General features: G+C 41.7%; 1 protein-coding gene across 9 annotated transcripts in view; it reads left to right on the forward strand.

The window, feature by feature from the left end:
- The window catches only part of MTCL1 (microtubule crosslinking factor 1), a 112,534-nt gene extending 106,826 nt beyond the window's left edge, over nt 1-5,708 (forward strand). For 5 of the 9 annotated variants that reach the window (XM_054057217.1, XM_054057221.1, XM_054057218.1 and 2 more), the window contains one exon: nt 4,466-5,708. In XM_054057217.1, the coding sequence (XP_053913192.1) occupies nt 4,466-4,675 (210 nt within the window). In that variant the 3' untranslated portion in view covers nt 4,676-5,708. Of the gene's footprint in view, nt 1-1,416; nt 1,475-4,465 lie in introns of all 9 variants that reach the window. The other 4 variants (XM_054057222.1, XM_054057225.1, XM_054057226.1 and 1 more) reach the window with 2 other exon arrangements.
- The last annotated feature ends 17,667 nt before the right edge of the window (nt 5,709-23,375 follow it).

Raw genomic sequence — 23,375 nt, forward strand, 5'->3', positions numbered from 1 at the left:
CAAATCATTGATAAAGGTAGTAAACAGAACTGGCCCCAGTGCTGAGCCCTGGAAGTCCACTTGTGATGGGCGGCCACCACTCTTTGGGCATGGCCATCCAGACAGTTTTAACCCAGTGAAGACTGTACCTGTCCACACCTCGAGCAGCCAGTTTTTCTAGAAGAATGCCTTGGGGAACAGTGTCAAAGGCTTTTACTGAAGTCCAGGTAAACAATACCCATAGCCTTTGCCTCATCCATTAAGCAGGTCATCTTCTCATAGAAGGAGATCAGGTTAGTTAAGCAGGACCTACTTTTCCTAAACCCATGCTAACTCGGTGCTATATTCCTGCTGCAAATATGAAATCTAGCCCGTATGTATGTTTTTATATATTTACATATATAAGTTTGTGCACCTGTGGGTGCATATGCATATATAGCAATAATAACTTTGTATTTTCTGACTTGTCCAGAGCTGCTTAAAAGCAAATTCATATCCACCCAGTACAACCTAGTAGTGTTTTATTCTGCTAATTCATTAAACCGCTATCTTACTTGCATATAGTGGAGTTTATAAATATTACTATTAAAAATGAAGATTAGCATTACCTAACTAACAAAGTAAGAGCGATATGAATATTTTTCTTCTGTGACTAGCAAGACTGTAAATGATAGATGTTACACAACAGTCATGGACTGGAATCAGCTCTGTGAAAGGACAATTCACAGGGAACTTGGAGAGAGTAGCTGCGGCATCCTTCGCTTGTGGGAGCAGAACAGTGCTGGACACTTGTTGCTGAACTGTTTAGCACGGGAAGGGGAATGTTAAAAAGGAGGGAAGGTGTTGTCAGAAATGAAGAACTTTTTCTTTAGTTTGAGTCTCCCATCCAGTGTCACTGTTAAACAGGCGCAAGGCAGAAGAGTGAGGCTTTATCAAGCATGAGCAACAAGTATGAGCAACGTAGGAACATAAACAACGTAAAATATCGGTCACTTTTTCTTGTTAAAGATTTACCAAGCAGAAATTCCCTCTTGAAATCAAATGAAGGAAAAAAAATACAGCTTTATTTCTCTTTAGTAGTAACGTTTTTTCTGTAGCCCTAATCAAGGTTGTCAAATGATAACAGATGTCTTTCTTTGCTGAGTAGAAGTGTTTGGTTTGTTTAATGCTATATTCGCTTCTGAGACTGTGCTAGGATTGTAAAGGATTGGTTTGTTTGCTTCCTTCTTTTCTAAATATTTTTCTGCTAGTGGCTTATCTTTTATTTTTTATTATTAGTTTCCCTGTGATAACAGCGGTAACATGATCTGAATGGGTAGTAACATCTGGAGTCATCTTCCTTGCTGACATGAAGTCTCTACTTTAAAAAAATAGTTTATTAAAACAATTCTTTCCAACCTACTTGCTTTCTCTTTCTTTTCTGTCTGTTCTGTCCAGAACCAAACTGTCTTATTAACTGCCCCCTGGGGACTCTAACCCTGCCTGCCTCACTGCTGTAAGTCCTTTCTACCTTGTTTCCAGAGCTTTCCGAAAGCAGCCATTTTTGAATGTGTGCGTTGACAAAGGGAAATAAATTGCCAAAGCTCCAGAGGTATCAGTATGCACCCAGCCTCCCTGTGGGGTCCTTCATATGCGGCAGTTGGGAAGCGTTTGGGGTAGGAGCCCACCTTTGGCAGCACAGCCTATAAACAGGTCACACTTAAGTAAAAATCTGTGTTGTTGGGGCTTGTGGTTATTAAACTTTAAAGAGAACAGCAAAATGTTAGACCAACATAAAGGTATGCAAAAATGGTGGGAAGGAGTTCAGATTTATAATTTTTGACAAATACACAGTACTTTGCAGGGCTTCTGGCTGCTCTGAGGTGCATTCCCTCCAGCCGTGGCTACAACAGCAGGGGGAGAGGGCTGGGAAGAGGGCTCAGCACCAGCCCATGGCTGACAGTTATCTTTGCTCATTAAGCTGTTCCCACCCCAGTTTTGGCCAGTGGTTGCTGTGGAGGAGGGAGGGAAGAAGCTGTGCAGACATGAGCAGTGACTGTCCACTCCCCCTCAGAGCCAGAAAACTGGTTTATTTATTCATTAATATAGGCAGAGCTATGGTGGCTGACAGCCTGGCTTAAGAAATAGCTAGAAAGTAAAGCTGAAATCACCTTTCCCATTTTCAGCATCCAGGCTAAGGAGTGCTGCCTCTCCAGCCCAGCCCTCCACCAAACTAAATTACCCATGGAGTATTAATTTTTTAAACATTTCTTGCTATGAGAGCTGCATGTGGTAATTAAGGAGAGGATTTCACAAACCATTCTGGATGGTTGTTGCGGGCAGATTTCCTTGGCGCACACCAAGGAAGCCATGGTACAATTAGGGCAGACTGACTCAGCAGCCAGCACATTGTAAGAGTGCGCTGCCACTCACTTGTTGGCCCTGGAGCAACATCCATTGCAAGCACAGCCTTACTTTGTGCTGGACACATGTACATCAGAGATAAGATGAGCTTAACCCTGCTGTTTGGTAAAAGCTGACCAACATCTGCGGGCATGCTGGAGAGAGGCTTTTGAACTGAGAGGCAGCAGTGGAAATAAATTTTGTTATCGCCATACTGATTCTCATTTACTGCTGTCAGAGGAGGATAAAGCAGCCAGAAGAAAGCAGCGCTATAGAGATATCATTTTAAGCCACTGTTTAGAAAGAGGCTAAGACAAAACCCGTAAATCTCATGGCCTCAATTCACCATGTTGCTCTGCCTGTGAATGTTGCTGCGCATATGGCTTTCTCTGAACAAATCTGAGTCTAGAGGCAGCTTTCACAGACCATATGTTGCCCCAGGCACAATGGGATAAGGTGAAGTAAGGACACAGAGTCAATCTTCTTGTTAGCACTGATTTATATTTCAGCCTCACTGTTGTTTCAGCGAGGGTCGTGGTGAAGTTTATGGTGCAGAGATGGGGTGGGGGGCCGACAATGCAGAGAGGCAGCAGTGCAGGCTTGCACTCCATAGCCCCCTGGCCAGCCCCTGCAATGGCTCGCTGGTCTTACTCTCTGCAAGTGCCAGGGACAGTGTGCTGAACGGTGCTATGTGACTGTAGATCACCCTGTTGGCAGCATATTGCCCAAAGGCACTGAGGTTCGCCCTCTGCAGAGGCTTCTCCAAGTCTGACAGTACACTATCTCCAAAACACACTCCTGTGCAAGCTCTATTTCTCGCACCCCAACTCTGTTGTCTTCAAAATGGATCTTTCTGTCATGTAACATTCATGTTTGGTCCTCCTACTCCAACGGAGAGGTTCACTGGTACATCACCTTGTCCGTTCACTGCCAATCACATCATGTTACCTACTCCAATATTCTCCATCCCTAGTCAAATTTCTCCTTCTCCCTTGCTTCCTACTATACTGTTCTATTGCTGCCTTTGTTTCCCTGCACCTTACTGTGCTAGAGTTTTTCCTTCGCATTGCTTCGTTTCCGTTCCCTGTCTTCATTTACCACCACTTCGCATTCTGATTTTCAGGCTGTTTTTTATTGAATTCTCCTGTCCTCTCTAGTGACTGCTTCTCAGCGTACACATTTCTGCAGGTTGACAAACTACTCTGATTTGCTTTTCTAAATTACGAAGTATGCAGTGAAATTCAGAAGTTTTGCTTTGGCACTACAGGACTCGCTCACACGATCACTCGTCTTGATGTAAGGAGCATCCTGAGCGAGGCAGGAAGCCTAGCTGTGCTATGAGCAAAGTCCATAAATATTAGTAGCAATTACCGACTTACTGCCAGGGTGAAAAATCACAGCTGCAGATTGTTTCTAAACTCAAAGGCAGGCTGCCAAGCCTGAACAGTGGGAAGTTGGTAGAGAAATAAAATTTCCGGGTTTTTTGGTTTCTCTGGATGGTGTCTTTAACGTACAGTACCACTGAATCCTGCAGATCAGGCTTCAGCATCTGGCAGTAAGGAGTGATGTTCCAGAAGACGAAACCTGTAGGTAAACCTCATCTTTAATCCAGCTGAAGATCATAACTAGTCCTATAGTCATTGTTCTGCCGCTAAGAAGTCTCTGCTGCACGTCAGTCTGAACTCTGAAGCAAACAAGAGGAGTGGGTGGGTGGTTTTCATCCCACTTAAAAATGCCAAACCTGGCCCTTTTATGATAGGTCAGCACTTAAAATGATGTGATGAACAGTAGATTTTTCCTGAATTCTCATGCAAATGTACTTTCCAACTCTTTCTAGCACAAGGAGAATTAGCAAATGGAAGTTTGTCTGCTACTCCAGCTCATCCCAGACCTCTTTCTTTCATTCTCTCCATACCTGTTTCATAAATCACAGACATACATGCAGATACCTGGAGCCCACACACAGACTTTGCTGCTTGCTTTTGCCTCGTAACATGACAGATGCTTAGCTTTAGTTTAAATTTATTTTGTTTTAATTCTTTGCGCATCCCCACGGCCTCTAATGCAAATCACTAACTGCTGTTTTGCTCTCTTGGCTGCCAAGGAACTACCTTGTTCTGCACTAGCCCCGTCCCTCCAACCCTGCTTCTCGCGGCCAGAGAGACCAGCGAAACAGCGCCCACCATCACGATGGGCTTCACATTCCCCTACTGCCTCACAGTCGCAGTCCACCGGAGACCTGAATTCCTCAGAGGAGAGTGGAAACAAGGAGCTGCCGGCAGAGACATCCAGTCAGGACGGTGAGCCGGTCTGACTTCGCCCGGGAACAGGGAAGCTGCGACTCATCTCCAACAGGTCGCCTGCCAGCCATCTCTGCCACGAAGGAGAGTGGTCTGCTTGGAGAGGTCAAAGAATGTTCTCAGTCACAGCTGCTGAATGTCTGACCTTGGAAACTGAGGTGTTTCTAGAATGAAACAGTTAATGTGCCTGTAATAACTTAATTTTTTTCATAGCTGAGAAAACTATTTTTGTCTCCATCTTTTCTACATACAGTATATTAACAAAAAAAAAAAAGGGTAAAAATGTTACAAAGTAAGATTTGAAATAAAATGTAAATTAAGTTTTAAGGGAATTTGAATATGTGCTCACGCTCTCTCCAAATACTGACTGCCTTTTGGTTTATATTTGCACTGTTACGTTTTCAGTTTTTGTTTGGGGTTTTTTGGGTTGTGTTTTGGTTTTTTTTCATGTAAAACTAGGGTCTTAATTTTATTCTATTTTAATGTCAGTGTTATTGTTTTTTAAAATTAAGGTTCTTAAAGATGCTTCAAGTTTTTGAAGCGATACCTTTTAAGTAGTGAAGAAAGCCATTAAGCTAGTTCGCTAGACTTGTATTAATTGAGATGGAGGGGAATACAGGTAAACACAAGAAAAAGTGTAAAAAATAAGAATGCCTCAGAAAGTCTTATGGAGTTAGCTGTAAAATACACCTACAATACTTGACTTGCATGCCTCTGGGTCCTCGCACTTTAGTGCATGTACATACTGCTACTGTACTTCTACCATCACATAAATGTGAGTCAATCTGTTTCACTGTAATAATGTTGTGAATTTACCTGTACTGTACTTTTACTGTTGGTATTCTTGCATTGACTATACAAAAAGAGTTTTTAAATTATTGTTAGCAGTTCAACTGGCTATGTACTCAGCGTTTACTGAGAACCTCCTTCATTTTGGGAAAACCATGGAGATCTCTGGGCATACTAAATTGTAACTGGTCTTGTTTAAGAGTCTGTTGGAGACCATGTGAAGTGGAAATAAAACCCTCAGTATTTACAAGCTGCTTGAGTGCTTCGTGATGGTTTGTTTGGTTTTTTTATGGTATTTCCCAGGTTTATTTAACTGGAGTCGGGGGAAGGTACTCAAACTCCTCCTTTATTCATGAGGGAAGAATAATGCTTCGTTATATGAAGTAAATCATGGTAAAACCAAATATTATGCTGTGCTTCAAAAACTCTTGTGAGCACTGTATCGGGACATGGGAAGGTTTCTAAATTCCTGCATTGGACTCTCTGAAACAGCTGTTCATCTAGATAGTGGGACCCATCTTCTTAGTTCCTCTGAAGCTGTATGACTTGCTGCTCACAGTTGTTCATGGGGCTGAAAACCAGCCATCTAAGCATAATATCAAAAATATGACATATCCCATGTTAATGCAAGTTTATGTCTCATCTGTGTTACACACAGAGACCCATAAAAACAGGGCTTTTGTAAAATCAATGTCTAATATTGAGAAGTAAAGTAGTTGAGAATTTGGGCTCTTCCAAGAGGTGGAAGCTTCTTGAGTTACTTTGCCTGGAACCATCTGTTTGGCCACATGCTTTCTCTGGGAGCCCCTGAACTGCTCTGACCAGTTATTCCATCGTTGAACTGGCTCATACCTCTCGTATCTCCTTTGCCGAGACTTTCTGAGGCTCGTTTGTTGAAGAGCACCATCTGGGATCCCTAGAAGCCTTCCTTATTCACTCTGCTGAGCAATAAGCCCCTTGCATCTTGTTGTACTATGTCACAGCAGGCTTTCTAGGAAGTTTAATTCAGCTATTGGATGAGAGCTCCCTAGCTGTTGGGTCAGCTCCCGAATACCAGCCAGCTGAGGGGTGATTTCTCCCACATCTGTTAGGACGTGGCTATTAGTCTAGCCTCAAAATGTCCACTTATGAGTTATCATTATGAAAACTGTCACTTACTGAAATAGGCAGTGACTGTACTATTGTACTATTGACTGTAGTAAGTACTGCTGCAGCATCCAAAGCAAGTGCTGTTTCTGAGCAGCAATAATACTAGGTGCTGATTCCCAGTTGTTTCAAAGCCTCGCTGCTGGCATCTTTTGTGAACACTAAGTTAACCCTCCCTAGTCTGCTTAAAATTGTGCATGGAGGCTGCCCTACTTATTAATCCAGTGCCTGAAAAATCTTCTTGCTCCAACGCTTTGCTGAATTGTTGCAATAATTTCAGTTTGTGAGTGGAAGGTGGAGCGTGTACAAGCAGTGTTCACAAGGTCAAAGAAGAGTCACAGTGGTTATTGAAGATTTAAGCCTCAACTGAAAGCTTTGAAAGAAGATAACAGTTTGTTTTTAAAATCTTAAATTGCCAGAAGTTTGAAAGGATGGGGACGGGTGGGGGGTGGTTTGCTTCTTTTGTAAAAGCTCTTTCTCCAGGATGAAATTGAAGTTGCGAATAAACAAACAATTGACTGCCAGCAAGTAAAAATGCTGTTCTGTTGCTTGTGACAGCTTTAAATTTTTTATTAATGATGCAGAATAATATTCAGGTGACTGATTTGTAGCTTTGATAGCAGGAAATTATATTTGCCTTTCAAATGTAGGATACGTTACATACATACACCAGCCTGCAGAATTAGCTGCTGGCCATCCTTAAATAGGAAGGTCTATGAGGATAAGCAGCTGCCTGTGGCTTGACAGGTAGAGTGCTTGTGAAACAGCAGGGATCACTGAAACAAAGGCAAGAGAGGAAGCAATAGTAAGAAGGAGAAGGTTGAGCGCAAACAGAAATTCTGTGGACGATCTTAAAAAGAATCACATTAATTAAACATAAGTACCTTTCTAGTCTAATTAGCAAATATAATGACATTGAGAAATATCACGTTTCTACTGGCTCTTTGGAAACACCAGGGCTTTTGTCTTCCAATGTTCCTGCTGGTGAGGTGGGGGGTTCCCCCCCCCCCCAAATTATTACAGCAAGTTCCATAATTATTTAAATAAATAAAAAAATAAGTCCCAAGTCTGTTGTCCATCTAAGGTTATTTTAAAAGCTTCAAAGATAAAATGAAAAGCATTTTTAGAAGATCTGCAGCTCACTTGGTGTCTGTGGGGTATCTGAATTATTGCCTCATGAATAATCAGGGCAGGAGAAGCCTCACAGATTGCCACACAAATTAGTGTAAGGGGATGTGAATACATCTGTCACAGCTTCGCCTGACAAGGCTGAAATAGATAGCTGGGTTTCACTCAGAGGTTTCTGGTGCCTGAAAGAATGGCCTTGGGATATCACCTGGTCCTGCAACACAGTGGGGATCAGGAGCAGGACTGCAATCCACAGCATCCCTTTCAGTCCAGCCAGCTTTTTTTTGCTGGGGGAAGGGGACTGCAGCATTCCAATGTGTTTGTGGCAATGTCTGTGTGGGCACCACAAGTGGGAAAAGTCACCCCTTTCTCCCACTTCCTTCACGATTCCCCACAGTCAGTCAGTCCCCAACTTGCTGCCCTCCCCTTTTATACAGCAAGCAGGCAGACAGGGATACACGCCACTGGCAATGATGTACGGCCTCTTAACTCACCTACCGAAGTCCACAAATAAAGACCCGAAACAGGACAACATGGTGACACCACATCTGTGTTGTACCTTCGTGCCTGGGAAAGGACCAGTCTTGGACCACCCTTCCACACCATCCCCTTCCCCTCATGCACCCTCTGTGCAGAGAAAATCTCCATAGAGTACTATGAGATAGAAGCACATAGAGTACTTCAAGGCATGCATCTTCCCCTCTTCCCTCCTTCTTTGAGTGCGTAGAGCCATCAAGCTCCTCGATTTTCTCTTTGGAGGTACCACATCTCTTGCTTGCTTTGTTCCCCTGTTTTCACTTCCTTCTATGTAAATCACCGTAACCTGCTAGAGTATTATTAAGCTGCTGAGTACGTCTAATTTTCATGCAAAATGACAGTTAATGTTTTCAGTCTCCACATAGCCCAGGCTTGTTTCTGGAGAGGCTTAAGGGCTTTAAGCAAAGTCTGCTTCCCTTCCATGTTTATCATCTTCTTATCCGTTTTGCAGGAGTATGAAACATTTGGCCTTCGGGTTTGGGTGAAAGAGATTATTGTCCTGCTGTAGATGTCTCCGGAATAAAAAACTAGCATCTTTTGCTGAAAAACACAATTTTTTTCCCCTAGCAAAGCAAATTTATAAATTCTCCTCTCATTATTTGTTCTTTTCTTTTTTTGGCATACAAACACATTCTGGAGGCCAACTTTGGCAACCTTGGAAAAAAAATGTGAGAAATCCTGAGAGCACTTGATGGTCTGGGCAGGATTTTGCAGGTGAGAGTGGGCTCATCCTGCTGCTTAGCAAAGTTCATGCACCCTCTTGTCCTGGAGCTGGCCTGAAGTGTTGCCTATGGATTGCTTGGAGGCCACGGTGGGGCTAGGCCTGCACAGACCCAAAGCAGCTCCTCAGAAGTCCTTGGCTTGGCAGTGAAGTCCCCGCTTTGGAAGCCATCAGATTAGGGCTGCAGGAGGATGACAGACTGGTGGTAGAAACGCTCCCCTGCTTGGGAGAAGGCACCCACATGCCTGGGATAGTCTTGCCCACCGTGGTGGAGTAAGATTAGAGGAGAGAAGGTCATTAAAAAAAAAAAAAAGAATTAGTAAATTCCAATGTATTTGGCAGCTACAGGTAGATGGATATCTGCATGACAAGAAGAAAGAAGATGGTTTCAATACTGAGTTTTATATGTCTCTTGGTGGCAACAAGCCTGGCTGAACAGTGTAAGCAAATACTGTACTAAAATGGAAGAGTGCTGCTACGGTATGCAATGTGAATATTATTAAACGCCAACAAAAGAAAATGTTGGTTTGCCCTGTTAAGTCCCTAGATTATTATTTTTATACCTTAGCTGGATTTTTAATCCCTGCAGTAAAACTTCAGAATAGGTTTACACAGAAAAATATCATGGACCCAGGTACTCTCCTCATCCTCCTCCTGCTCCTCTCCTTTGCTGTGATCCCTCTGGATTAGACTGAAGGAGGTAGAGCTGAGTGCAAGTGGACAGGCTCATCCTAAAGGCATTGAAAAGCTGACACCTCTTTCTCACTGAGTTGGTTGGAACCAAAGTGGCTTCAAAATAGTAAGTCCTGGAGTAACAGGCAACAAGGCACAGTTTTGGGGGGTTGAAAAAGCTGCCACTTTACATGAGAGGAGCAGTCTGTATGTTTTAGCTACTAAGGATTGCGATGCTAAGTGCTTAGGCAATTAAGAATAAATCTCATTGATTTTCTGTCCAAGGAAGAGACGCGAGTAACTTAGATGCTTTGAGAACTTTTATCACATGCCTCTGACTATGGCTTCAGCAGGTTTGCCTTTAAAATATGGCTTTGATTCCTGATGTTGTCTGAGAGAAGACATGTATTGTGTTGTTCCTTGCTTGATTTTCTACGCACTGCATTGGCAGGACAGAAAAAAAATCCACTTTGCATATATGAATGAGAGGAAGAACAATAAAGGCCATGATTTTGTGACAGCTATTTCCATGACAAAACCAAAGACTTCTGAGAGGGTATTTTCTTAGTACAATGGCACCATGATTTGTCATGGAAATCACATGTTAGGTAAAAATCTAAGCCCTGGCTTCACAAATCTGTGTTCCCCTCAGTCTGTGATGCCTCTGACAACACCACAGCTTCACTACATGCACATGAAATGCAAGTTAAATATATTATACAAGAGTCTTAAATATTTTACAAACAGGAATTTATGTGTAGTAGTACTAAAATAAGCATATTAAATGCATTTTTTATGAAGTAGTAGGACCGTGAAATAGCTGGGAGGAAACAGCAATAAGAAGTAGGGAAGAACAGAATTAGTCCCTGAAAACCAGCACCCTGAACTGTGTTTGGTAAATAATGGGCCTGATTCTGATTTTCTGAGGAGCAGCCTTGGACCTGTGGCTTGACTGCAGCAAAGCTTGAATTGTGCTATTGCGTGGGAGGCCACACCATGTTACTGACCTTGGCTGTCTGTCGCACTGACAGTATCTCTCAAAATCAGTCTGCATGGAAACATGTGTTTGTTTGTCCAACAAGACCTCAATGTTTCAGCAGAATAGCTGACCTGCCAGGAGATGATGTCCCAAAGAATGCAGTGACATCCAATGGAGGAGGAATGGTGGGACACCATTCCCCGAGTTATATCCCTTGTCATATCAAGAACAGAAGCAAAAGTATTAATTCAGAAACTGCAGCACTATAGTATAAAACTTCCTCATGTATGTGGGTTACTTTTGCTCAGCAAGTAGTTATCACAACCTCCTAGCACAGAGCTAAATAATTTAGTAGATGCTAAAGAAGATCCATTTCCCTGCTTCAAAGAATGCTTCCTGAGCTCCTGGTAGGTAGGTATGGGTTAGGTGATGAGCAGCCCTACTGATTCACATCAACGCCTCCCAAAGAACCAGGAGGACCTCCATTCACTGTCTACCCTGTCCCACAAGCACTGTTCAGCCAGCACCAGCTTTCAGATCGCAAATGGTTTATTCAGCCAGTCCCACTACCAGGGCTTCTGGTTTCTCCCGCTGGAGTGAGTTACCCTGAAATCACCCCAATGCCAACGCAGAAGATCCCTCCAGTGCTGGTTCTTCAGGTTAGGCAGAGGCAACTCCAAAAACCAAATGGAGCCAGGATGGAGAGCAAAACAAGGAACTAGCCCAGTGTTACCTGAGGCCACTTCTGACCTGAATGGAAAGAAAGCGCACCACCCTACATCAAAATTAAATTATCATTTGAGCTACTTAGCAAGTTAACTAAATTTACCATGACCTACATACCAGAAAGCGTTGGATATGTTGAAATATTTCTTTCTGTGAGAGGCAGGTCACACAGTAAAGTCTAGTTTAAAAATCTACACACACTTTTCTGAAGCCTCTATTGGTCTTACAGCAGAGAATAGCCAATCTGAAGAAGCAGTGAGACATTTTTAAACTTGACATCTATTAGGTCAGGCCTGCAATGATTTTAGTATTTTGTTAGGGTAGCAGACAATGCTGGCAGATGAACTGATTAGAGTTGGTGTATATTGCAGTGCAGACGCAGTAATTACAGGCTAGAAACAATCATTTAAACAGAAAATGATGCCTTACACGCAGAAAGTTAATTTCTAGCTGCCTAGAGGCAGCACCTCCATGGCTGCTACCCAGAAATAAAACACATCAGGCAACTCATTGGGCATTAAATCTTTCTAAAACTACATCAGCTAATGAGTAACCACTTATAAACAGCTGATACAATCACAGAAGATAACATAATTAAATGTATAACTTGAAAACAGCCTCCTAAAGAAAGACGGATAAAGATGCATCCATCCCTCCACCTGTCTGTCTGTCTGTCTATCTTTAAAACAGAAAATCATTTTTGTCCTTTTGCATCTAGATATGTATATGTATATGTATATGTATATGTATATGTATATGTGTATGTGTATGTATGTGTATGTGTATGTGTATGTGTATGTGTATGTGTATGTGTATGTGTATGTATACATATATGCGTATGTACAGGGGTAAAAAGACCCTTAATAACAGATAACCATGCATGATCTATAAAATCACCTTTTCCAAAACAGGGCAGAGATGTCCTTCAGACCAGCACTGAAGCAGATCAGAAGGACTTTTCCATACCTCAGCATCATTTTCAATCCCATATCAATATCGCTGAACTTTTAACTGCAGACTGCTGCAAAGCTGGTCTTTGGAAATAAAAGAGCTGAGTCATAACGTAGTATTTAGTCTGTTGTTTTTAAACAGTATTTGTGTATAAAAGCTCAGCTCAGATTAAGAAGATAAATACAATACAGAGCTTTAAATATAAGTCAAATGAACAGTGAAAATTAGCCCTTAATCTTCTTAGGAAGTCTTCGTGATTAAAGTCTAACTTTTTTTTTCCATGTTAATGAAGGACTAGGCAAGATAGCGAATGTAGAACTGTCTGGGAAATAGTGTGTAAGCCATGGCCAGGTTTGGGGTTTTTTTGTTGTCACTTTTCTTTCTAAATCATTTACATGTGGGAATTTTTCTGTATCAGTGTGATCAGATAGAACATAAGGACACTACCAAAAGGTGCATATATTGGCTTTCAACCTCTGTCACAGTAAGTTTCCTTTTTCCAGCAGGCTACCATGTATGTAAATCTCCTTTTGATGCATGTTTTATGCAAATAAGCCTTTGCTTTAGGGAGCAGCAGGCCATGGGCTGGCACATACATCAAACAGCATGCAAAACCTTCCCCATCAAAGATGTGGTTTACAGCGTGCCACTGGGTTGTAAAAATGGAAAACATCTGTGAAATATTGTAGAGCTGTGGCACAGTGGCTACTACAAACAGCCAGGCATTGCACTAACAGAGCACACACTTTGCAAAACCTTCTTTTATATACCTGTACTCTCAGTGATATATTCAAAAGCCATAAGAAACAGCAACTAGTCCTCTCTATTCTTAACACTGGATTAGGAGGCAGAAGAAATAGGAATAGATCGCTGTTTAAAACAAGTTAACCAGAGTTTAGTTTATTGACTGGCTTTGCTAGCGATTGGTTTTAGCATGAAGATAAAAAAAATAACAAAACGGCACCGCGAGATTTTGGAAAGCCCAAGGGCATCCTTATTGGAACAACTGCATTGCGCAAGGAGGTTTCACTTGAGGTAGGGCTGGCCTCAGTTAACCTAGTGTTTTCCAAAGGACAAATGGAAATGAAATGTTATGTCCCAAATGAAATCAAAGCGGTTTTGTGTGCTCACACCCTCTAAAAATGTGACCACAAAAAACAGACACCTAAAATAATTCTTTTCAATACTGCCACACTTACCACCTTGGTATTTGAATGCTACCATCCCATGGTTTAATAAGCAGCGTGACTAACATCTGTCCCATAATTTATTTGCTCATCCTCTCCCTCGGGAAAGACTTGTGTGCAGTGGAGGCTTCTTCCATTATGTATACACACACAAAAAATACCTAATTACACAAGCATGCACATGTCCATGTAAGTTTGTCAGGGAGGGCAAGATGAAAGCAAAGATCCCTCATACCTAGGGCAGGGAATGCTGAGGTTTGCACTGTGGGAAGAGGGTGTGGGACACGGCTAGAAAGGACTCCAGAAGATGCTGCCCAGGCTCACCTCACCTTTCTCCTGAACAAAGCATGGTTATAGAATCTTAGAATCACCAGGTTGGAAAGGACCCACTGGATCATCAAGTCCAACCATTCCTAACACTCCCTTAAACCATGTCCCTAAGCACTTCAATGACTTCATGGTCATGCTGGGAAGCTCTTTGCTCTCACCACAGCACTGCTGTGGCACATCATCTCTAGCAGCATAAACAATTGGACACTTCTGGTGACCTGTGTGACTGAGTGGTTATGGAAATGTTGCAGCCTCTTACATTAGTTTTAGCTGTAGTTGCTACACACAATGTCTGGTAACATAAAGCCAAAAAGCCTGACGGGTAATGATATACCAGTATTTCTTCAGGCAGTTACAGCAATATGTTTTACCAGAAACTTGTTTCTATACTAGTGCCAGAATCTCTGCAATACTGTTGTGCTGGAGTGACCTGCAGAAGAAGCAGCTATTTCCGTAGTACAGGAAGAAATTGTGGTACTAAGTACATTTGAGCAAGTAGAGGCAGGAGAAAGGAATTTCTGTGTCTCTCTGTTTCTGGCAGTGAAACAAACTTACAAGGAATTTTATGGGACTTGGCTTCTTTGAATAGGTAAAATCCATAGCCATTCAGGAAATAGCCAGTAGAGGTACTATGCAAGACAAGATCCACTTCTAGTTATTTTCGTAATGCCAGCTAGATGCTGTTTAGTTGGCTGTACCTGTGACTGAGGATGGAAGTGCTCTTGCCCATTTTTCTAGAGGTGTGTATTCTCTGTAAAGAGGAATTTGTATTTTTTAACTTGGATGGGAAAATTAATAGTGGAAAAGTTACTAATCCAGAAAGCTACATAGATTTGAGCAGGACAGGTCAGGCAGATCACAGCAAGAATAAGTGACAGCTAACATAAGAAACTAAAACTGGTCATCCAGTTTCCAGGAGCCAAGATGAAGGATGCAAGCTGACAGCACCTGGAAGGGCTCAGTCCAATTTTCAGCCTCTTTTCTGAGTACCCATCTGAATTTTGATACAGTTTTCCTTGTTCGGACTCTTTATGAGCCCAGACAACACTTACACAGCCATTTACTTCTTGGAAACATCTGTCAGTTTGCTTTTTCTCCTGTGATGATTGCTAGGGAGCTGAGGCATTTAGAAGTTAATTGATTTATTCAATGAGGTGCAGCAGGGCTTGGTAAACACCCTACTTCTTCTGCTTCCTTGTCTGTGTTGAGTTCACTGGGCTGCTTTTGCACTTACAGCTGAATCAGTGGCAAGGTTTAGCAAAGGCTTCCAGATCCTATGCATTTTTTCATGAAACAAAAAGGGCTTATTAGACTAGAGAAGGTGAGCCTGCCGGAGGAGAGCATCCCTCTGGTGTTAAGGCGCAGGTTTCTTAATATTACAAAGCATTTTAGTTGATAAATGCCTTAAGAAAGTTATCGAGCCACATCTTATACTACTTAAAGTTTCACCAATGAGAGCAGACAAGGCATTACAAACACAGGCATCATCTCCAGCCACTACGAAGGGACAGTAGTTCTGGACTTGATTCCTCTGGCCTGCACTGTCCTGGCCGAGGTGAAACCACCCAGCCAGAGACCAACTCTGGGTGCTGTTAGGCATCTTGCACAAAGAGAGCAGCTCTGGCTGTAAGGATCCAGGCCACTGGCTTTCTGCTGCCACCTCTCTTGTAGATCCCCAGTGCCCAAACAAGGACCTGCTTCCTACCAAGCTGCCACACAGTCAGTGTGCAAAGGAAAATGGAGCAAGACGGACAGGGCAGCTGCAGCTAAAGTATTCATGGATCTGTCTGCATTTATGTTTCCTGCTTTTTCCAAGAATGACAGCACAAAACAAAAGCATTACAAATGCCATGTTTCAGCTGATTTCCAACCTGGGAGTGTGAAATGTGTATATGCCTTGATTGCCACCATGGAAAACACCTTCCAGTTCAGGCCAGCATCTTCCTGGGAGCTGCAGGTGGCATAGTGCCATAGATAGGGATTTTAATGCAAATAAAAACTGGACTCAGTAGGGAATGAGGAGCATGTAACCTTATGAAAATGTGTTGCTTGCAGGCATGTCACAGGCTGGTGTCGACATCAGTCTCAAAAGTGGTGCTGGCTTCCTGCCATTGCCCAGCACAATTAAAGGCCAGCTTGGCAAGCAGCAAGGACATTGTATGGGTTTGTTTGTACAGCAAGTATGGTGCTGCAGATTGGGAAAATGCGATCTAGTATCGTCTCTGTCTGTTTCCTGATGCTTCCTGCACTAAGGGTGGGACTAGAGCTGTGTTTAAAACTAAAAGGAGGAAGAAAACAGAAAGGTCCATTATGTTAAATGTCACATTTAGCTCTGTGGATGGTACTCAGTGTTGTCCTGTACCTGTTCGCCTGTGCCCAGAAGCTGTGCCTATATTCTTTTGCTATGTGAACGGGTATAGCAAAGCAGCTTGGATGGGGTTTTATTGCACCCAGCACCTGCAAAGCTCTCTTTATTCTCACTCCCATCCTTTCTAAGTTCACTGAGTTCTGGTATGGAAAAGGAGTATTTGTGTAGTGCTTGTTTTCTGCTGAACACTCTGAAACCACTCCAGCATTTACAGTCTGGGCACTGGATTCCTCCAGAAGGAAACAGTGGCAAAACCATTCTTGGCAATGTAGTGTGCAAAACCATTCTGTGCAATATCAGAGCATCAAATGATTTCTTCACATGTTCTCAATAAGGTTGGATTTCAAAGTTGGCAGACAACTTCAATTTTAAAAGACCAAGCTTTCTAAATAATGCTGATACAGTTATGACTGAGGTGAAACCATTTCTCCTTTAGGATCAATCACAGGAGCCTGCATTCTCTCTTCAAGGATGAGGAGAGCAGAAAGGTCATGGCTTTAGAGCACTGTTCATTATTGTATCTAATTTTGCTTGGTTAATAAATAACTATTTTTTTCTCCAGCCCTCTCAAACATCACCGTGTTTCCTCATAGTGCTTCACTGAAGTTTTAAACATTCAAATTATCAATAAATACAAAGGCAGACACAGAGTATTACAGTTGCCTCTTCCTCTCCTTGTGTGATTCAGTAGCTCTGGCCAGTTACACTGCTTGCTCTCCAAAAGTACTGGTAATTCTGTAATTTCTTCACAGAAGAAGGTTTCCCTTTCTTCCCTGTCCTTGGCCTCTGATTCTCCATCCCACATGTACCTAAAGCACTTGAGGAATTTAGCAAGGAAAAGGACATGGGATCAGGCCCTGACGGTTTGCAGAGGATAAAGAAATCTGCTCCCGCTGGGTCCCCAGCTGGCACCATTTACAGAAGCTCTCCAGCACTCAGAGCAAATCGATGTCTGTATCAGAGTCCAAAAATGGAACCCAATCCCTGCTGCTGATGAGCAAGAGCGCAAGGGCAGGCCACAAAGCTGCTTGAGCCTGAACGACAGCACTTCAGGGTGCCTTTGAGATTTGCATGCAGACTACTCACGAAAGGTGTCATACTCCATTTTACATTACATTTGAAAAGAAGTAAGACCGAATAAGCTCTGCTGAGTGTCCAGATAGAAAAGAAACTTAACCATCCTATGTGTGGGTGCATCTGAAGCCTATAGCTTAACTAGCATTAAGTGGTAAGCATGAGCAGCATAGAGAATACAGTGTTGAAGGATTAACTTTGCCTTCAGAGCTTGTGCAGACAGCTGATGAAGCTTAAATCCTAAGAGATACTTTTATCTGCACCCGTTCTTTCCTCCCAGATACCATCTTCTGTCTATCTGTCTATCTTCTGTTTATTCCTCTCTTACTTACTGGCAAATGATCCACAACTTCAGCCGCTTCCTATTTCCAGCCACAGTTTCAGCTGTTACTCTAGTTCTACACAAACTTGCATCAGCATCCTAAATCCTGGATGTTATTCCTAATGCTCACCCAGGGGAAGGTAGTACCAAACATTAATGCCATCACACCTGTACACCAGTAACACAAAGCCCCTGCATTAGGGCCAGCCTTGTCATTTTCAGAGTCCACACTTAGTGTTAAGGCTACATTTAAATTTAGCCTTATTCTGTCATAAGCCAACAACCAAAACACAGGTTTACACATAGTCAAAATCAAATGCTTGTCCACACCTCATTTTTCACCAGAACACAAGCACTTTGGGTCCAGACCAAGATGCTGGCTCATGCCAGATGTTTTTACTGATTTCAAAACTTTGGCAAACAAATGTATTGCAAGATTTGAACCTCTTGGTGGTTTCTGAAGCCGTGTACATTAATGTAAAAAGTCTGTGGGTAAATTTCTTTGCAGAAATTACTCTGTTAATTCCACTGGGAATCACCAAAGTGACTCAGGCAAAGTGTCCAACCCAGGTGGTTTGACTCAGTACCATTTCTGTGCTTCCTGCACACAGGGGAAATGAAAGCACAGAAATGGGGGCAGTACTACCCACGTCTGCGGGAACCTCCTTACAGACGGAGAGCAGAATTGTCCAAGGGTCTCTTCTCTTCCACTGCATCTCAAAACATACACAGAGGTACAAATTTTCACCTGATTTTCATCATCTTTAAAATGTTATATTTTCATAAGAGGTATTTTAGAGTCAGAGAAAAACTGTTCTGACTCATAAGGCTTTTTGTTCTAAGAACTATCTCCGAGGCTGTTCACAGTCTAGCAGCCTTGCGTTGTTCTAGCTATGTTATACTAATGATAACAATAAAGGTACACGATAATACAGTGTGACAACAACTGTTTTTCTATGGTTAGTGCCTTAGGGATAGAAGATATTCTGTCAGAGATACAATATTACTGTTTTTTACAGTAAAAAGGGTGAATTTTAACTTCCACTAAAAAAAAAGTTTCAAACTGTTCCTTGCAGTCAAGAAAAGTCAAAATAATGCTTTGAAGAGCAATATCGGTTCTAAAACTTTTAAACAGTGGTAAGGAGCAATCCTGGTTTTGCAGTCAGATTTGCCAAGTAGGGCTTTCCATGGGCACCCACTCATACTGATCTTGTTATGGCACTGGGGTTTCAAAGCAGGAGAAAAAAGGCAGCATTACAGGGGGAAATACTGTAAAAAAATTTACTTTTGTTTATGCTTGCTAAAATACACTATCAGTTTCCTACTGCAAAAAGAAGGGATTTCTTAAATATTAGGATGTCACAGAGTCTCTATGCAGTGAGAATAACAAACCCATAAATTAGCATCATATTACAAATAACAGATCTCGATATGATAGGAGCTATCCCCTGTGAACCAGAGAGAGTGTTTCGTTCCATGGAGGTTAACATCTGGAATAGCATTCAGCTTGCAGAATCCACAAATGACTTGCAGTCCACATTGAGTTTGTTGTCTTGGATCAATTGAGAGTGGTGTGCGGGCTTCCACAAGGGATATTATCTTGTTTGGCCCTAGGCCACTCACTGGAAAATATGCATATTGGAGGTGAAATTGAATTGCATGGATTTGTCTTCTAAATATTCACCATATGCTCTAATAAAAGTAAGTGCCAGCCCCATCTACAAAATGAATTGTTTATTGTGTGGCTGTTTTCTTTAGGCTCTGCTTCAATTCTTTAGTACACAACATGAGATCTGTAAACATTTGAGTCACGGATGAGATGCAAAATGAGTTTATTCCAAATTTTTAGAAAGGAAGCCTTCACAGCCTGAATGTTTGTTTACACATTGATTGCTCTGCTTTATGTAATTACAGTGGTTCTCCAGTCCCTCAGCACTTTCGGTTTATGTCTTCCTGTCCTTCCAAAAGACAATTTGTGCTGTCTCGGGTTTTGTGGAAAAGGCAGGTACCACCTCAGAAGGGATCACATCTAAGTCATCATTAATAAACTTGTAACAGAGAAAATTAACATAATCCATTCTCTAGTTAATAACATTTTGTGTGGTCTATAAAAAAAAAAAGAAGGCTGAGAATTAGAGCTGTATAGAATATATGTGAAATTGTTGTCTATTAGAATAATAGGAGTGTTTTAGTAGCGCCATCTGGACTGAGTAGCAACTAAAAAAAAGTAATTAATGACCTTGACATCTTGGCTATACAAAGTTAAAGGATGTCATAGGACCTCTGTGTGAGACATATCAAATCAAGTAGGAAGAATATCTACTGTGAATATGTTTAACACTGATTTCACTTATAGTCTTGTCCTCCAGTTCTGTTAAATGAAGTTTTGCTTTGTTTGAACAGGAAGCCTGGCGTGAGGGTAGACACAAATGAGAAACTCAGTCAGTGGACTTAAGAGTGCGGTGCCTCTCCAAAGCAGCCACACAGAGTGTTACAGTACACCTAGGAAGAATCGAGGAACTGGCATCCCCAGACAAGGACAAGATTGACAGAGGTTGGACAGAAAAGGACCTTGTTCTGCCACATAAAAGAAATTCAGGTGAACGAGCAGGTACCACAGCCATTCTTGCAAGTAACAGACAGTAGAGATACTTTGCAGCACTGCACAAAATCCCTGAATGCCAAACCTTCCCTTTCTGAAGTACTGTTAAAAGGCAGCTATATAAAATCTGGTGAGACACTGAATTCAAAATATTTGCTCCAGGGAAAATGAAAGGCAAATTTTTCCATTGTATGACAAAACACCGGGTATGACATCTGTGATCTCTGAGTTATCTTAATGCAAAGGGGGTTGTCACTCTCTGAAGACAGGCCCCACTAGACTCTGAGGATGGCTTCTTGCAAGTTTTAAGACATGTCTTAGGTAAAGACATACAGGCAAGGCCCATGGCAGGGGGAATGAAACACTATTCCTTGCCTACCACCTCCTGCCCTAAGTATAAGTTAAAAAGACAAAGCCTGACAAGTCCCTCTGCATGAGCTTCGTATAGGGATGCTTCCATACTTTGGGCAGAGCGTTTTTTTATAGGACTTGTAACCAACCTCCCAGCCAAATTTACTTCTCAGATCAAACACATGGTAGCAATATGTTGTACCTTAAGTTTGGCAATTTTTACTCTCGTGATGCTGGAATTCTTGTATTGCATGACTTCTGGCACGGTTCCTGAGATATGTTTCCCCTTCAAGGCCAAATAAGAGTTCACAAGGTTTTTCTGAGTAAAAAAGTTTTTTTACCCCTTAGCGGGAGATTTTGCCCCCTTGGATGACTGCTCATTCTGCAGTCTGTTTGTTGATACTTTTCTTCTCTGCTTCACAACATAGCTGAGAAAATTTCCAGAAAAACAACACGGGTTCACTAAAAATGATGGTTTGTTGGGAGCTGAAGAGTTTCAAGGCACCACAAATTCCTATTTTTTTCTTTCCTGTACTCTATTTTTTAGATTCTTATGATGAATGCACACAACTCCACCAGGACTCTAACCTCCTTCTTCCCATAATGTGTTTGTCATGTGAACTCCAAGCGGCCTGAGGCCACATATCTTGCAAGCAATGACAGTGAAGTTCCTTCTTCCAGCTCTCAAAAAGAATCATAACCTTCTTTGGTGTTCGACTAGAGAATAAATGTTGTTGTTGATGGTACCCACCTTAACTATAGTTTTACTCTCTAAAAATTCTTGATCTCACTTTAAGTAGAGGGATCCACATATTAGGTTTTGAAACATTGTTGCTTTAACATTCTGAAATTTCCTAAGAAACTAGCCCAGCCCCTGAGAGCTTATGTATTTATAACAGCAAAAAAACCCCGAAGAACTTTGTTTGTGGAATAACATTAACAGTAGAGATACTGTTTACTTCAGGACAAAATAAATCTAGCATTATCTCTGCCATTTGCTAGGGAAAATGTGTCTTAATAGTGCAGACATAAGATCTCTTCATTGGTGGCCACACAATATAGACCTAAAAACAAAGACCAGAAGTGAAAATAACTGCCTTCATATGGTCTATATGCATTTCAAATTACATAATTCAAGGCTTTTTAAGAATAAGAGAAAAAGACATCCCAGCTCACCAGACAGATAACAATTCCTTGCAGCTGTTAATTAACAGTGTCTGGACCCTTGCTGAGCAGTTCAGGATCTTAGAGTTGCTCAGGAGCACTTTTTGTTTCCATTACTTGATTACACATGCACTGTCCACTGAGATTTTCCTGCAGTCTTTTCCAGAATGTTTTTTTTAATGGCTTCCTCCTTAAACCTAGAACAGAAGAAGCTTTTTATAGAGTTTATTAGGACATTGCTGAGGTCCTCTTTTCAACACATAGGTAGCTAGAACCAAAGAAAAAGGTGCTGTACTTCCAAAAGAGATGAGCATGTGGTATATATGTAGAAGACAGGTATATATAGTATGTTTGTAAATCTTTCTTCTAAAGAAGTCTATCATGCTCCTTCTACTATGCTATCTTCAGGCCCAGGAATCTGCATGAGGAAACCTGCCACTGCCTGATTTTCATTTGAAGTGACTCTTTACTGATTCTCTTCTCAAGATTCATCAAAAAGAGTAAGGTGCACCATTCGCTATGGTATAATTATCAAAGGCTCTGGTATAGTAGGTACTTACTGATCATCCAAGATCACTTTCCTTTTCATTGTATGGCTTCAAAAGAGAACACAGGAAAAAAAAAACAAGCAAACAAAAAACCAAAACACAAGAGTTGCATAAATATCAAACTGTCCTGTCAAAACAAGTAAGAAAAATTCTCCAGAGTGAAGGCTCTTTTAGCAAAAAAAGCATTAAAATCTTGGGCAGAAAGCCAAGAAGGAGCAGTCAAGTGAATTTAAGAAGGTGGTGCATGGATTCAAGGCATGTATTTTTCCAGATTTAGCTTGTGTACGGAACAGAATTTTGTCTCCCAAAGATGCTATGTTGGGTCACTTGTGTTCCCAAGTCAGCCATCACTGTCAAGACCCAACGTAATGTTAAGTCAGTCAGTTTAAATGGTATTTGCAGAGATGTGGAGACCAGGTGAAAGGCACAGAGGACAAAGCTGTCTTATGGAAATCATCTCAGCTTACCACCTCCATCATTAGCTGCTTCCCATAACTGAGCTGAACATCTGACATTAGTGAAAAACTAATTGATCCTGTAAGCTCTCTCAAAGACTGTCTGATAAAAATAGATCTAAAATAGCTTCAATGATAAAATCCATCCTCAGATAGGTAAGCCATTCGTTTTCTAGCCATAGGAACAATTGTGAAACTGTTTCTATCTTGAATACAGGTTAGGAAGCTCTGATCTTCTGAAGATGCAATGAGAAAAATAAATCATTCATTGTTCAAAATGGGGTTAGGAGAGCTTATAGTAACCATGCCAGATAGAGCTCATCTCCTGAAGGAAGTGTTGTTAACTGGGTGATGCAGAAGTCCTGAGAAGTTCAAGTCTCTGACTTGGGAAACTGATGTGAGGAAACGGAGGAAGGATGAACCCAACCCTAGAAGGAGGTACCTCAATGAGTTGTGAAGAGGTGAAAAAATGTTTACTTGATCTTCTTGTTTCCGGCAGAATGAGGACAGGTAGTCTTTATGATTTGACCAGGAATGCAAAAGTGATTCAGCATGTCAAATTTTTCTCATGCAAGATTGAAAGCAAAATATCTTGAACAGGGAGAAGGAAAGATGAGGCAAGAATTGTAGACTGGCACACAGAGTAAAGTGATCACCTCAGAAG

This window comes from Cuculus canorus, chromosome 2 (genome assembly GCF_017976375.1).
Source record: "Cuculus canorus isolate bCucCan1 chromosome 2, bCucCan1.pri, whole genome shotgun sequence".
NCBI classification, from domain to species: Eukaryota; Metazoa; Chordata; class Aves; order Cuculiformes; family Cuculidae; genus Cuculus; species Cuculus canorus.